Source organism: Rhizophagus irregularis, chromosome 22, assembly GCF_026210795.1.
Source record: "Rhizophagus irregularis chromosome 22, complete sequence".
NCBI classification, from domain to species: domain Eukaryota; kingdom Fungi; phylum Glomeromycota; class Glomeromycetes; order Glomerales; family Glomeraceae; genus Rhizophagus; species Rhizophagus irregularis.
In genome coordinates this window covers 39,320-54,275 of record NC_089450.1, presented here as the reverse complement: position 1 = coordinate 54,275, position 14,956 = coordinate 39,320, and the positions used below count along the sequence as shown (strand labels likewise).

The following is a 14,956-nucleotide window of genomic DNA, read 5'->3' as shown; positions in this document are numbered from 1 at the left end:
TCATTCAGCTAAATCATCACCGGCTCCACTTTTTTGACTATCGATTAACACCTCTTCCGTTTCTTCACCATAGTCTTCATCTTCGTCAAAACCACTTCTACTATCGATTTTCGTATCATATATAAAATCCTCTTGCTCGACATATGACCATTGTGGAGCATCTTCAGGGTGCATTCGGTCGAAGTGTTGAACTTCATCATCATACTGGCGAGGTCGTTGTAATTTTGCCGTTTGAATATCTGCCGAATGTGAGTCGATGACTTTTCGAAGTAAATTTTTTAGCTAAAAAAGATAATATAATAAAATAAATACAAAATAAAGAAAGGAACAAGAGTGATATATCGAAGTATAAATATCGAAGTATAAATATCGAAGTATAAATATCGAAGTATAAATATCGAAGTATAATAAATATCGAAGTATAATAAATATCGAAGTATAATAAATATCGAAGTATAAACCTCTTGTGATCGCCAAGAATAATCATAGACGCATACGATCATCTTATCTGGATTCTCTTCATCTGACTCACTGATTTCCGGCGAGTGGTAAGATCGATTTGCCAACATTTTTAATAATTGGCGTTTTTCATAACCAATTATTCTTTCGTCACTTTTCCTATAAAGATCCTTTGCAGCCTTAATTCGACGCAATTTTTTCTTAAATGATAAATATATAAGAAAATTAGCATAAATCATTAACATGATGATAAAGGAAAAAATTCGACAATTTTACATTTTCTACGCGACTGTTGTTGTGAACTCTGCGACTGTCCTCGTCGCTTTTTCCACTTTTTTTCAGTTGTGTTTGTGATCTTCGCGACTTATAGAGGGCGCTTAACCAGTTCGTCAATTGTGCTACTGAAGGTTTATAATTCGGAAACATCGCCCTTCGAAGTTCGGGAATTAATCTACTGCGAATTTCAACATTTTTTGGACTATTAAACGTTTCGTTATCATCCAAATTGTCATTAGGTTTAATAGTTTTGAGGATCATTTTCATTTCAATCTTTAAATCGGAACAATTAGTATAAAAGTATAAAGACTGTACAATTCTGCCTAAAATTACAAAATTACAAACCCTCGCCTCCTTTTCACGTTGTTCTTCTTGTTCTTCTTTTGGTTGATTTTCGGCGTAGTGTACCGTCTTCTTTACTTTTTTGACCCATCCGATTTGAACCGTTTTGCTAACCGTTCTTCTGGAACATCAATAAAATCAAGGCTTTCAGATGATGATCGTATCTGGTATTGTTCGAGTTTCGTTTTTAATTCGTTAACCTCTTCTTTCAAGTCGTCATTTTCAGAACCGAATTCTGCGTTAACACCAGCAAGAAATTCGTTATCTTCTCGTAAGCGAGCTATTTCAGTGGCAACGACAGCTGTATGTTTGGTTAATTCATTATTTCGTCGTTCTAACTGTAAACACTTCGCACGCAAATCGGATACTTCTTGAGATAACCTCCGATTCTCTGTATAAAAATGTAAAATCAACAAAAAAAAAATACTAAATCTAACTGACGATATATACACGATACAGACCTGTTGATGCATCATTATCATCGCGGGTAGGTTCATTAGTTTGATATCTGACCGGAAGCCGAAGATTTTTATATCTCTCTTTTACACTTTGGACTCGTTCATGACTTGGCGCAGCAGATGGTGGTTGAGTATTGGACGAATTTTTATTGATGTTAGTAGTTTGAGCTTGCTCATGCCCGGAATTGGAGTGGCAGTTCCGCTTCAACAGCTTGTTGGATATTGGACGAACTTTTATTGATTTTGTTAGTAATCGTTTTATTTCGATTATCACTAGCCAAACCTTTTTCAGTATTTTTATTTTTTCTATTTTGGATCATTATTTTTTTTGGTTGCGAATTTTGGCTCATTATTTTTTTATTTTTTTTTTGGTTGCGAAGAGTATTAGACGTTAAAACTCTAAAAAGAAAAGGTGAGAAAAAATGAAGTTTTATTTAAAAAATTAAACTTTAAGAAACTTTCGCCATCATACTGATCGAATAGTCTATTTTATTATTAATATTATTAATCGAACGATTTGAACGCAAATCGACATCATGTAATATTTATAATTTAAGTGATAGTTGATGATTTTAATAAATTTAATATAATTTAAGTATTATATCGACAATTAAACTCTAAAAAGATTAAACTCTAAAAAGAAAAAGGTTGGTGAGAAAAAATGAAGTTGTTTAAAAAATTAAACTTTAAGAAACTTTCGCCATCATACTGATCGATCGAATAGTCTATTTTATTATCAATATTATTAATCGAATGATTTATATTTATAATTTAAGTGTAGATTGATGATTTTAATAAATTTAGTATTACATCGACGCAGTTGATGATTTTAATAAAATTTATTCTAATTTAAGTATTTTAAACGAATTATATTGATATTATTGATATATTATTAACAATTAACTTTATTTCGAAAAACGTTCACAAAAATGACGAGAAAAAGATCATTATCAAGTATACTCAATGAAGAATCAGATTCTAGACCTCATGCCATACCTTCATCACGTATACAAAGAACCAGATCAGTGTCAAATATAATTGACGAAGAATCTTCAAATCAATCTTATCCTACATCATCACGTATTGGAAGGTTAGTTGCATGTAATTGTTCTGAATGTAATGGACAATTAGTAGATCCTCGTACGAAAACTATCCATGAAATTAACCAAGATTCAGAGGATGATGATTCAGAAAGAACAGAAGTACATCTACCTGATGAAGCTGAATTGCCTAGTGACGAACCATACGAAAGTCGCTCAATATCAGATGAACCACGAATGAGAGAATCGGAAGCTGATGAACCATACGAAAGTGCCTCAATATCAGATGAACCACGAATGAGAGAATCAGAAGCTGAATTGCCTAGTAGACAACGATCAAGAAAATATGTTCGACCGGTTATAATTGCTGAATTAGGAGATACAGTAGATGATAAATCTTCTGAATCTTCTGAATATACTACGGAGGAAGATGCAAATATCGATGATAGAAATGAATCATCCGATAATGAACCATCCAATGATGACGAATACCACGAAATTTTTGAAGATTATTCATGTCCACCTTTCGAACCATTTCAAGATTCTGATACTGAACAATCAATAAATAATCGGTTCTTATGGATATTATTATGGATCATGAGCTTCTGAACCAGGTTTAACTTACCAGAAACAGCTACAGAATCATTGATAAAATTCTTGAAGCTTGTTCTAACAGAAATCGGTAGTCCTGATTTTGACACATTTCCTGACACTTTATATCTAGCAAGAAAAGCCCTTAATCTTGAAGACCGGTTTCATAGTTTTGTGGCGTGTTCCAAATGCCACAAATTATACAACAAACAGGAAATAAAAAGTTTTCTCCAAAATGAGCAACCTGCCATCATGAAGTGTTGCCATGTCGAATTTCCTAATTCGACAACTCGAAGATTAAGGTTGTGCCAAACACCTTTGGCACAGAAAACAACATTGTTAAATAACCAAATTTCAATCAAACCTGAATTATTATTTCCGTTTGTGAGTATTAAGCAGCAATTGGAAGCAATGTATCGTCAACCTAACTTTGAAAATTCTCTAAGGCATTGGATAAATCGTCCAACTTTCGATAATATCCTAACTGATATATACGATGGTGAAGTTTGGAAAACTTTTAAAGAAACGACAGATGAAAGTTCGAATAATTTTTTCCGATCTGATGTTGCTGATTCGCACCTCGGATTGATTTTGAATTTGGATTGGTTTCAACCCTTCGACGGCACAATCCACAGCACCGGAGTAATATACGCTGCAATCGGTAACCTTCCGAGGGATGTCAGATTCAAGCGCAATAATATCTTGATTCGCTTATTACCCGGCCCAGATGAAGTAAGTTTACATAAGATTAACCACTATCTGGCGCCAATCATTGATGAGTTGAAGTCACTTTGGGAAGGAGTGACATTAAATAAAACGTATGAATGTCAAGAAGGGAAAAGAATTCGCGCAGCTCTGATTCTTGTTTCATGTGACATACCGGCTGCAAGAAAAATTTGCGGACATATTTTCGCTTTGGTGTCGTGTCATAGATGCGAAAAGAAGGCGAATTATGAAAATCGGCAGCATAATTTCGCTGGGATAAATGAAATGGACGAATGGTTTACTTGCCGTGATTCGGCTCAACATCGTCAAGATGCTATAGGATGGAGACGCTGTAATTCGGACGCAGCAAGAAAGCGATTTGTAAAGCAAACTGGAGTTAGATGGTCCGAATTATTGCGTCTACCATATTTCGATCCAATTCGGTTCATTACAATCGACCCGATGCACTGCTTGTTTCTGGGCATCGCAAAATGGATTGTAAGAAGACTTTGGATCGAAAATGGCGTATTAACAACACATATTTTGAAAACAGTTCAGAAAAAAATGGATGAATTTAAAGTTCCAGCTGACTTGGATCGAATCCCGGGAAAAGTCGATTGTGGAGATGGGTTTTCAAATTTTACTGCGGATCAATGGCGAATATTTTTTACAATATATGCAACAGTCTCTCTCTGGGAACATCTTTCTGAGAATGACCGGAAGATTCTCGTGAATTTTGTGAGAATTTGTTCAATTTCAGTAAGTCGAATTGTAGAAGTCGATTTCATGAGAGAGGCGCATCAGAGGCTAATTAACCTAGTGAAGTTGATAGAAGAAAATTACGGTCATGATAAAATCACACCGAATTTACATTTATCACTTCACTTATGTGAATGCTCACTCGACTACGGACCTTTATATACATTCTGGTGTTTTTCCTTTGAGCGCATGAATGGCATGCTAGGTATAATATTTTAAATATTCTTGTTACTTTCTAAAATAATGCATTTTTATCAACTTTTGTTTAAAATAAATTTAGGCTCTTTTCCGAATAGCAGAAGGAAAATTGAACCGGAAATTATGCGCCGCCTGATGTTTGATAATTAAATCAGTAATATCATTAATTCCGGCGTGGAATCAAAGGGCCTAGATTTGATTAGTAATAGACCATCTGTTGGCTCTCTATCAGAAGCCGACCAATTTTCTGCTGATGAAATGAGGCGATTTTGGTTGACTTCAAGAAACATTCATGAATCGACCACCACAGGAAAAGAAGCATTTCCGGGCGAAATGCTCAGACCAGTATTTAACGATATTGTAATGTCAAGTGATATGCTTGACTTAATAGTTGAATACTACATGGCGAGCTACGAAACGATGGAATTTCGGAAACCATTTGGAGAGGGTGCAGAAGATTCGATAATAGTTCAAGTTAAAATGAATCAATTTGGAAGGTGCCGAATTGGTTCTGAAATATTCGGCTCTTCGATATCATCACGTCATGTAAAAAGCTCATTTATCTTGGCAAAATTTATGACAGAAAGTGGTGATATCGATTGCTATCCTGGACAAGTCCAATACTTTTTTACACATGCCGTTAATTTGCCGGATGGGTTATCCGAACATAATCTAGCATTTATTCGCTGGTATAAACCTGCAGAATCATCAAATATTCGGTATCATTTCAGAGTTAGAGATGACGAAATATGCAATGTTGAATTATGGGGTACCGAGTTTTACCCAGAATCCCGCGACTGTATTATTCCAGTTCATCATATTCTTGGCCGATTTATACCAACGAAATACCGAATTTCAGGCAGGAGAAGTTCAAACGTCTATTTAGCGGTAAATCCAGTCAATAGAAAATTTCATATTCGCTGAAATTAGTATCTTTTTCGAACTTTATTTTGATGAAATGACATATAATTTCAAATAATACAAATATCGGAATTTATTAAATTTCAAAATAATACAAATTTCAAATAATACAAATATCGGAATTTATTAAATTTCAAAATATACAAATTTCAAATAATACAAATATCGGAATTTATTAAATTTCAAAATAATACAAATTTCAAATAATACAAATATCGAAATTTATTAAATGTTAAAACAATACAATACAAATATCGGAATTATTAAATGTCAAATTTACATATAATATAATTATCGGAATGTCGAAATATTATAATGCGCAAACATCGGAATTTGAAACAAATATCGGAATTTGCACCGCAAATCAGCTATGCCGAATGTCATCTGATATGCAGCCGATTATCGATCATATCCGAAATCGGAATTTTGCACCGCAAATCAGCTATGCCGAATGTCAGCCGATTATCGATCATATCCGAAATTTATCCGAAATTTGGCCGAAATTTGGCCGATTTGCCTTACTTCCGATTTGCCTTATTTCGACTAGTGCCTATCATATGCAATGTCTATTTCATCTTTATCAGAACCTTCCAAAAAACCTTCGTTCATGTTTAGGTTCGTCACTTTATCAAGAATTTCTTAAAGATTTTAGGGCAGTTCAACGTTCCCACTGTGAAAAAGTATTTGAGTAAAGATCTCAAAATCTAGTTGAAAAATATGCTGCAGGAGAAAGATATATATCTACAGTACTATTAAATCGAAAGCATACCTGGGTAAAATGCTTTACATTATGTCATTTTACAGCAGGAACACAATCTACACAGCGTGTTGAATCAGAAAATGCATTAATTAAAAAAGCTATACAGTCAAGCTTTTCTCTCTTGCAAGTTTAGGAAGCTATTGAGAATCGGCTTGAATTTGAATCTATTAATACGCGTTATTCTATTTGGAAAACTTCAACATTACAATATACACAGCCACTTATCATTCAAACGTTTTTTAGTGGCATTGATAGCATTATGAAGAAGTATCTTACTCAGCCTATTCATGATGCACATTATAAACAGATGTGCCAATCTGTGTGTTATTTTATGCGTCAAGTATCAATTGCAGAAGCTCCAACATTGGATGATGATTCATTTGAGCCAATCTTTGATGGAGAAGACTCTGCTGAAACTTTTGCTGAAATAGATGAAAATAGGGAACTGGACTTGCAATCGCTAATAGCAATGGTTAATATTGATAATATCATTGAGATATGAAAGATTTCTAGATATAATTATCCAAAGACCTACCAATTCGTGATTCTTCTTAGTACTGGTGAGCATTTATGTACTTGTTTTATGCTCATCACTCATGGTATTGTGTGTCAGCATTTTTTTAAAGTATTTGTTGAATCATCTAAAGCACGTTTTCATCTAACATTGATACCTTGCCGTTGGTATAAAGATGAATATATTAGTTCAAGTGAGGGTTATTTTAATGAAAAGGTTATAGGCAACGGAAATTTTAATCATAGTAGCACCTTTGAATTTACCAGAAAGTATACTATAAATGATTTTTCAGAAGAATACTCCAAACAAATAACACGAAAACAACTGAAATATGGCATTTTAATGGATGAAGCAAAAAAAGCCATTCAGTTTGCAATTTGTAATAATGATGAAGAATTAATCAAACTTATAAAGGAGTATAATGAAAGGAAAAAAGCTCAATACATTCAGGCGGAATCAGTTAAGCAACAAAGAGCTTTAGCAAATCGATTAGCAGAAAATGACAATCAAGTTATTTGTAGGCCAAATGGAGTACTAATTGAATTTAATCAAGTTTTAGATCCATTAAAACATCAACCAAAAGGAAGACCACCTGGAAAACATTTTAAATCATCCACTGAATTGAAAAGTAAAAGTAAAAGTGAAGCAACTGATGGGGCCGCAAGTGTGGTTTATGTGGAGGAAATGGACATTATCGTAGCACTTGTCCTTCAAAGTAGTCATTTTATGTACAACAATAAAGTGATTTTTAACTCTTGAAATTATTGTATTTGTAAGATAAATGTTCTGTACTGTTAGCATTATGACTTACACGAATATCTAGATTAAAGATTTTAGCATCCACAAGTCGAAATGCTAAAAATCGGCAAAAAAAATGGCGTGAAAAGCAGTGGCTATTCTTGGCTATTTTTAGCTGTTTTTGGCTATTTGCGAATTAACCTATACTATTTGTAAATAGTTCATATAAATTTGCGAATAGTTTATGCAATTCTAGCCATTTTTTTTGCCTGTTTTTGGTCATTTGACATGTGATCACCATGCAAAGCATCATGCAAAGCATCACGAAATATCATATAATACAAATGGAATAACGTAAACACGAATGGCAAATAGCATGTATGTCACAAATAATAAAATAAAAAATTAAAAGGCACAGTGCAGGAATTGAACCTGCGTCTTTAAGATAAATAAAATTATTTGCTTTTACAATTAATGTTTTTATTTAATTTTATTTGTATATTATAATAATTATATATATCACATGACAGGGTGAGGAATAATTAGTCTCACCTGGGGTGAGGAATAAATTCACCCTTAAGAAAAATTTGGTTAGAAGTTTAGAAGTTTTAAACAAATTTTAAAAACTTTTTAGAAAAAAGTAGTTAGATGTTTCAAATGCATTTAAAAAAGGTTTTAAAAAAAGATTATCGAATATTAGTTATTTACTGATTTTTAATGATAAAAAATTACTATACAATTTTAACAAATTATGATTGTGTATTTATACTAATATGGTAATTCCAGCCAGAGTTAAGTGATCATCATAATAATTTCCTTTTTTTTATTTTTGCATAGCTGCGCCTCAATTTACGTGATATAACTTTGGCCGGAATTAAGTGATTGGTAAATAAATTTCCTTTTTTGGATTTTCATGTTTCCCAAAACTTGAAGTAATAGAAGGTATAGCTTTGGCCAAAATTAAGTGATTGGCAAATAAATTTCCTTTTTTGGAATTTTGTGTTTCCCAAAACTTTGAAGTAATAAAAAGTTATAGTTTCGGCCGGAATTAAGTGATCGGCAAATAAATTTCCTTTTTTAGATCATTGTATAACCCAAAACTTTGGATTTTTCCAGGCGACAAAATTTCCTTTTTCGGACTTTGTGTAATGTCACGTGATATTTCAACCAATGAAAACTGTGTCACACAATTCAAAGTTTATTTATATGTCTAAACGTTACGCCACCAATGATTTTTAATATATAGATTATTATTAAGGATTTATTTAAATTTCACCAATGGTTAAATTCGAATTTTAATCACCACTGGTGAATTTAATAATTTTTAAATTTAGTTTCACCAGCCAGTGATTTTAACCACAAATTTATATAAATTTAAATTGAATTTTTAATATCACTGGTGATTTTTATTAATTTTAATTTTAATTTCACCACTGGTGATTTTTACCGTTATATTGTATAACCTTGAATTTGTATAAACATGTGGAATGTGTTACTAAATGGTATTTGTCACACCTATGCATATTATAAAAAATTTTATGCATTAAGAATATAAAATAGAGTCATGATAGTTAACGCGGTGTCATTTATTTTGGCGAAATACTTTCGTTACAATGGAATTAAATTGGGATTTCTTTCTAAATTTTTCTGAAGACGCTATTTTCCCTGAGAACTTTTTTAAAGAAAATAACGAAAACACAGTATTAGAAGATATCATTACACCTCCAGAATCACCTGAAAATTTTTATATAGAAATCAACGAAAATACCGTATTAGAAGATATCATTACACCTCCTAAGTCTCCTAATAACTTTTTTGTAGAAACTAACCCTATAAAAAGTATTTATATTTAAAATATAATTAAAAACTTTTTAAAATATATTTAAAATATACTTAAAATATATTTAATTTAAAAATTGCGAAATACTTATAATATACTTAAAATGTATTTAAAATTATCTTAAAATATATTTCTAATATATTTAATTTTTGCCCAAATACTTAAAATATACTTAAATTATATTTAAATTAAAATTTAAGTATATTATAGATATATTTTTACATACTTAAAATATACTTATAATATATTTCATAATATATTTTAAGTAATTTTAAGTATGTAAAAAATATACTTATAATAATCTTATAATATACTTAAATTTTAATTTAAATATAATTTAAATATATTTTAAGTATATAGGCAAAAATTAAATATATTAAACATATATTTTAAGATAATTTTAAGTATATTTTAGATATATTAAAAATATATTATAAGTATTTTGCAATTTTTAAATTAAGTATATTTTAAATATATTTTAAGTATATTTTAAGTATAATACTTTTTATAGGGTAACGAAAATACTGTGTTGGAAAATATTATTACACCTCCCGAGTTTTCTGATAATTTTTTTAATGAACCACCTATAGAATTATTCTTCCAAAGTTCAGTTGATAATTTTAATACATATCAATATAATCTTCGTAAAGAAGATAGTTTTGATGATTGGATGTCCGTTGATACATTTATGTATAATTACTGTTTAGAAAGAGGTTTTGGTTATCAGATTTGTAGAAATGACAAGAATCCAAATAACCCTTCTATTACTATACACAAGTCATACCGTTGCTCTTTTGGTGGTACTTACAAACCTCGTAAGAATATTAATCAAGAATTACAACGGGAACGAGGTTCTAACAAGTTCAATTGCCAGTGGCATTGTAATTTCACGTTACAAAAATTAGAAAATCAGGTGAAATGCACAACATTAGAAGATATACATAATCACGAATTAATTCCAACTGACATACCACATCTTAATGCAAGGTATCGACAATTCAATAATGAAATGATGCAAGATTTGAAGTTTTTCACAGAATGCAAAGTAGCGCCTGTTGTACAACTGGAAATTTTTAAAAAAAAATATCTGCAGCATGTATTTCATAAACAGGATGTTTATAATTCAATATATCGTTTACGTAAAAATAATGAAGAAGAAAACTCAGATACTACTTCATTTCTCAATATTTTTCTTGAAAAGATAATAGAAGATCCACATTGGAAAATATTTGTTCAACATTCAGGCAATGAGCGTCGTTTATCTGGAATTTTTTGGATGTCTCCATCACAACATGAATTATATCAACAGTTTCATGACGTAGTACTAAATGACAATACTTGTAAAACGAATAAGTACAATATGCACTTAAGTGTATTTATGATCATAGAAAATTTCGCAATGTAGCAAATGCTCTTGTTGAAGATGAAATGGCGTCTACGTATATTTGGATTTTACAATGCCTTATGAAAGCAACTAATAATATTACACCAAAGGCATTTTGGACAGATTCAGAACCAGGATTAATTAATGCGGCTGCTCATGTTTTTCCAACAACTCCACACTTTTATTGTCTTTTCCATATCTGGCAAAATATTACTTAAACATCTCAAAACAAAATTAGGTACAAAATTTCATTTGTTTAGTGAAGCCTTTTACTTTACTAAAAATGGCCAATTTTTTGAAATATTTTTATAGACCTAGATACAATGGCTTTCAAAACAATTGTGCAATTATTTTGTAAAATTTTTAAAATATATCAAGATATATTTGAGGTATTTTTGAGATTAAAATATTAAAATGATATCAAAGTTAATTATATTATAATAATAAAATAATAACAAAAATATTAAAAAATTATTGTGATATTATTTTGAGTTATTTTTATAGACCTAGATACAATATAATTACAAAATAATAACAAAAATATAATAAAAACATTTTAATGTATTAAATGTATTTTTGTAGTATTTTAAAATTATTACAAAATCATTTCAAAAAATTGGCCATTTTTAGTAAAGTATTTATGTAGAAATACATTAAGCATAGAACTATTTGAACAACGATGGGGGTCTATGATGAATGAATTTCCAGAAAGTCAACCATATATGACCAGAGTACTATATCCTAATCGAAATAGTTGGGCTAAAGCTTATACACCATTTCAATTTAACGCGGGGATCCAAAGTACTCAAAGTGTTGAATCATTTAACGCTATTATTAAAAAAGCATTAAATAGTGCAAGTAGTCTTTGTGACATTGAAAAAGTTATTGATAAAAAACATGAAGCTGAATTTAAGGTTGCTTGCCGAAACCTAGGGGTTTAGGCAAGATGGCGTTTCACCGAAAAGTGAAATTCTGCCGAAACTATATTAAAGTTATATTAAAAAACTGGCGAAACTTTGGAGAATGGCGAAACTGCCGAAACTTATTATAAATGCCGAAACTGCCGAAACTCTGCCGAAATTATAATAAATCTATAGTAAAATTTTGACGAAACTAATCGTAGGATTTTGAAGAGGTTTAGACAAGTAACCTTAGCTGAATTTCAATATTGTAAATTAGCTAATCTTAAGGCTTACCAAACAACAGTTAGACTTCCGCATTTATCATCTCAATTTTTTTCCAATATTGATGCAGTTCTTAATCAATTTTTAACGCCTCTTGTATTATCCTGGCAAAAGTTTCAAATCTCTCAATCATTTACTTACGAAGGTCATTTGGTATCATCTTTGAATGAAGTAAGTAATGTTTTATTAAGATTAAGTAATATTTATTGATAAAAAATATCTTACTTGCATAAATCTTATAGAATTTAGTAGATGCCGAAACTGCTAATGATAATTTTATTGAAGATATTATTGACGAACCACAAATAACCTTGGCATCTCTTTTAAATGGTATTGAAACTTCAAATATTATTGAAATGTGGAGAATACGACGTATAGGAGGCCTTTCACGTAAGGACAATTTAGTGATACTTTTAGATGATGGAACACATTTTTGTACTTGTTTAGAAACAATCACGAAAGGTATAATTTGCCGCCATTTCTGGAGAGTGATGCTGTATTCACATTTAGCGAAGTTCCATATTAGTATTATATCCATTAGATGGTATAAAGATAACATTTTATCCAATTTGGACATTAATCTCAAGAACTCATCGATTCTTACAGCAATAGAAACATCAACTGATATAACTTCATTTCAAATTACATGTACATTCCAAAGTTTACATCATATTCAAGGATCAGATCGTAATGAAGTTGTTTACCAAAACACTCATCAACGAAATAAGTTTGGAATTGCATTTTCTACAGCAAAAACTGCTATCAATGTTGCATTAAAAACTAATAGTGATCATGAATTAATCACATTATTAAAAGATTTTATTGAATCAAAGCGAGAAAAAAATATAGGTGATGATGATGATATTAAAGAAAATCATGATATAATAGGAATTAATGAATCTAGTCAAGAAGATGGCAGCATAATTCCGTTACAAAAAGATTTAATTGAACAGATAACTGATCTTCGTGTGACTAAAATTAGAGGAGCTCCATCAAAAAAGAGACTAAAAAGTGCGATAGAGGTATCAAAAAAAAGAATTCCGATGCAAGAAATTTCAGATGAAAGTAATACTCAACCAGTAAAACAACAGCGCCGATGCTTATCATGTGGTAAATTCGGCCATTACCAGAAAAGGTGTCCATTGAGAAACGCTAAATGATATTAGGTATATTATTTTTTATCGTTCAATTACTGAATAAAAGAAGATTCATATTCTTACTAGAATTTTATAACTGAAAGTTCTATTAGATTTATAATGCTATAAACAATTGATGTGTAATGAGAAAAGATTATATAAACTGTTTCTTATTCATAAGTGGTGCGAAGTAAAAAAGGATGGATGGAAAAGAATTTTTTTTTGCGATTTTTTATGTAATTCAAAGCATAATTTTCTTTATAATAAAGGCAATTCTATTATACATGTAATACATAAGTTATAATTCGTTTATTATTGCATAAAATTGTGAATTACTCGTACAATAATATTACGAAAATATTATTATATCAGATTTTTTTTTCGTTCGGTGATTTTTACCGCCGGTGAATATTTCCAAATAAAAAAAAAAATTAGTGTCACGTGACTGGTGATTTTCACCACTGGTGAGCGTTAAAATTACCCTATTATTAATATTAAATTTAGGGAAATTATCGCAATTTGAAATTTCGGTAAGAAATTATGTTTTGTAACTAATTTTTATTTTAAACCAAGCGAAAATATCGAACTCAACACGTCGGTAGCAATATATGATATTTTTTTTTTAATATCCTATAGCAGCGTGTTACAACAATAACATCTATTCGACTTGTATAATAAGCTGTAATAATTACAGTTTTAAATTTTAAAATGCCAATATGTCATAATTAAATTAACCTGTCAAATTAATTACGGCAGTAAAATTTAAATTATATTAAAATAGGAAATAGATCAACTAATAAACACATTATTTAACATGAGTATAAGTAGATAGATCAAGTAGACATCACTATATATATAGTGATGTCTACTTGATCTATCTACTTATACCATAGTGATGCCTACTTATAGATATTAATGCATACTTACTTATTTTTACGTGTCTATACCCCTTCTGATGCTTTATTGCTATCCATCTGTTTTCACTGGTCTGTGACTGTTTGGTCGCTAAGCAGGGCAGAGGTTTGTTTTTTCATTCTGAAGTCTTTTAACAATTATATAGGAGTAAAGTTGGTTTTTCCACTCTTTGACCCTTTTGGTTGCCATATTTGAGGTCGAGGGTGTGGCCCATTTGCTGGCCTTTTAAGTTGCTGAAATGGTGTAAAAAAATCATCAGGTGACGCAGTAAATTTGCAGTTCAGATTTTGGCCGGCTTTATACCATAATTTTGGCCGATCTTTGGAAATTAGCACCATGGTAGCGTCCTAGTAGCGTCCTGGTAGTATCCTGGAGCTGTCATGGTCTCATGGAACTGGCTGGGAACCTGAGTGTTTCTATTAGTTTGCCAGTTTCAGGCCAGCTTGGATGTCGAATTTGTACTGCGTCTTACTGTGCCAGTTACGTGATCCTGTTACGGCATCAAACACCCTTTCATAGTTACGGGTTAATGACGAGAATATTTCCAAAACATTTCTGGCTTAGGTTGCGAGCTCTTTCCTGTTACCTTCCCGTCACATTCGAGGTGGTGGTTGGTTGGAAGTTTGAAGATGCCCATTTGATTGCCGAATGAGGCACGAAGTGCTGAGTTGGTGACCCAGATGCGCAATTTTGCCTTCCATAACCCTTTTGATTGCCGAGAATGAGGCTCGAAGTG

The 14,956-nt window shown here is 31.2% G+C and overlaps 5 protein-coding genes across 5 annotated transcripts; 3 read left to right on the top strand and 2 right to left on the bottom strand.

Moving 5' to 3' along the window:
* OCT59_014251 (uncharacterized protein) lies at positions 1 to 996 on the bottom strand (the record flags this gene model as incomplete). The annotated part of the gene is made up of 3 exons (XM_066149884.1): positions 1 to 282; positions 462 to 659; positions 736 to 996. 3 exons carry the CDS (start codon positions 994 to 996, stop codon positions 1 to 3), a joined length of 741 nt encoding a protein of 246 aa, XP_066002114.1.
* Positions 997 to 1,151: 155 nt separating this feature from the next.
* OCT59_014250 (uncharacterized protein) lies at positions 1,152 to 1,855 on the bottom strand (the record flags this gene model as incomplete). Its single annotated transcript, XM_066149883.1, has 3 exons — positions 1,152 to 1,468; positions 1,539 to 1,766; positions 1,819 to 1,855. The coding sequence occupies 3 exons, from the start codon at positions 1,853 to 1,855 to the stop codon at positions 1,152 to 1,154; spliced, it is 582 nt and encodes a 193-aa protein (XP_066002113.1).
* A 4,913-nt stretch (positions 1,856 to 6,768) lies between these two features.
* Positions 6,769 to 7,782, top strand: OCT59_014249 (uncharacterized protein; the record flags this gene model as incomplete). The annotated part of the gene is made up of 2 exons (XM_025311736.2): positions 6,769 to 6,981; positions 7,123 to 7,782. 2 exons carry the CDS (start codon positions 6,769 to 6,771, stop codon positions 7,780 to 7,782), a joined length of 873 nt encoding a protein of 290 aa, XP_025168750.2.
* Positions 7,783 to 9,374: 1,592 nt separating this feature from the next.
* Positions 9,375 to 11,006, top strand: OCT59_014248 (uncharacterized protein; the record flags this gene model as incomplete). Its single annotated transcript, XM_066149882.1, has 2 exons — positions 9,375 to 9,578; positions 10,113 to 11,006. 2 exons carry the CDS (start codon positions 9,375 to 9,377, stop codon positions 11,004 to 11,006), a joined length of 1,098 nt encoding a protein of 365 aa, XP_066002112.1.
* A 1,490-nt stretch (positions 11,007 to 12,496) lies between these two features.
* OCT59_014247 (uncharacterized protein) lies at positions 12,497 to 13,329 on the top strand (the record flags this gene model as incomplete). The annotated part of the gene is made up of 2 exons (XM_066149881.1): positions 12,497 to 12,499; positions 12,757 to 13,329. 2 exons carry the CDS (start codon positions 12,497 to 12,499, stop codon positions 13,327 to 13,329), a joined length of 576 nt encoding a protein of 191 aa, XP_066002111.1.
* Positions 13,330 to 14,956: the final 1,627 nt, after the last annotated feature.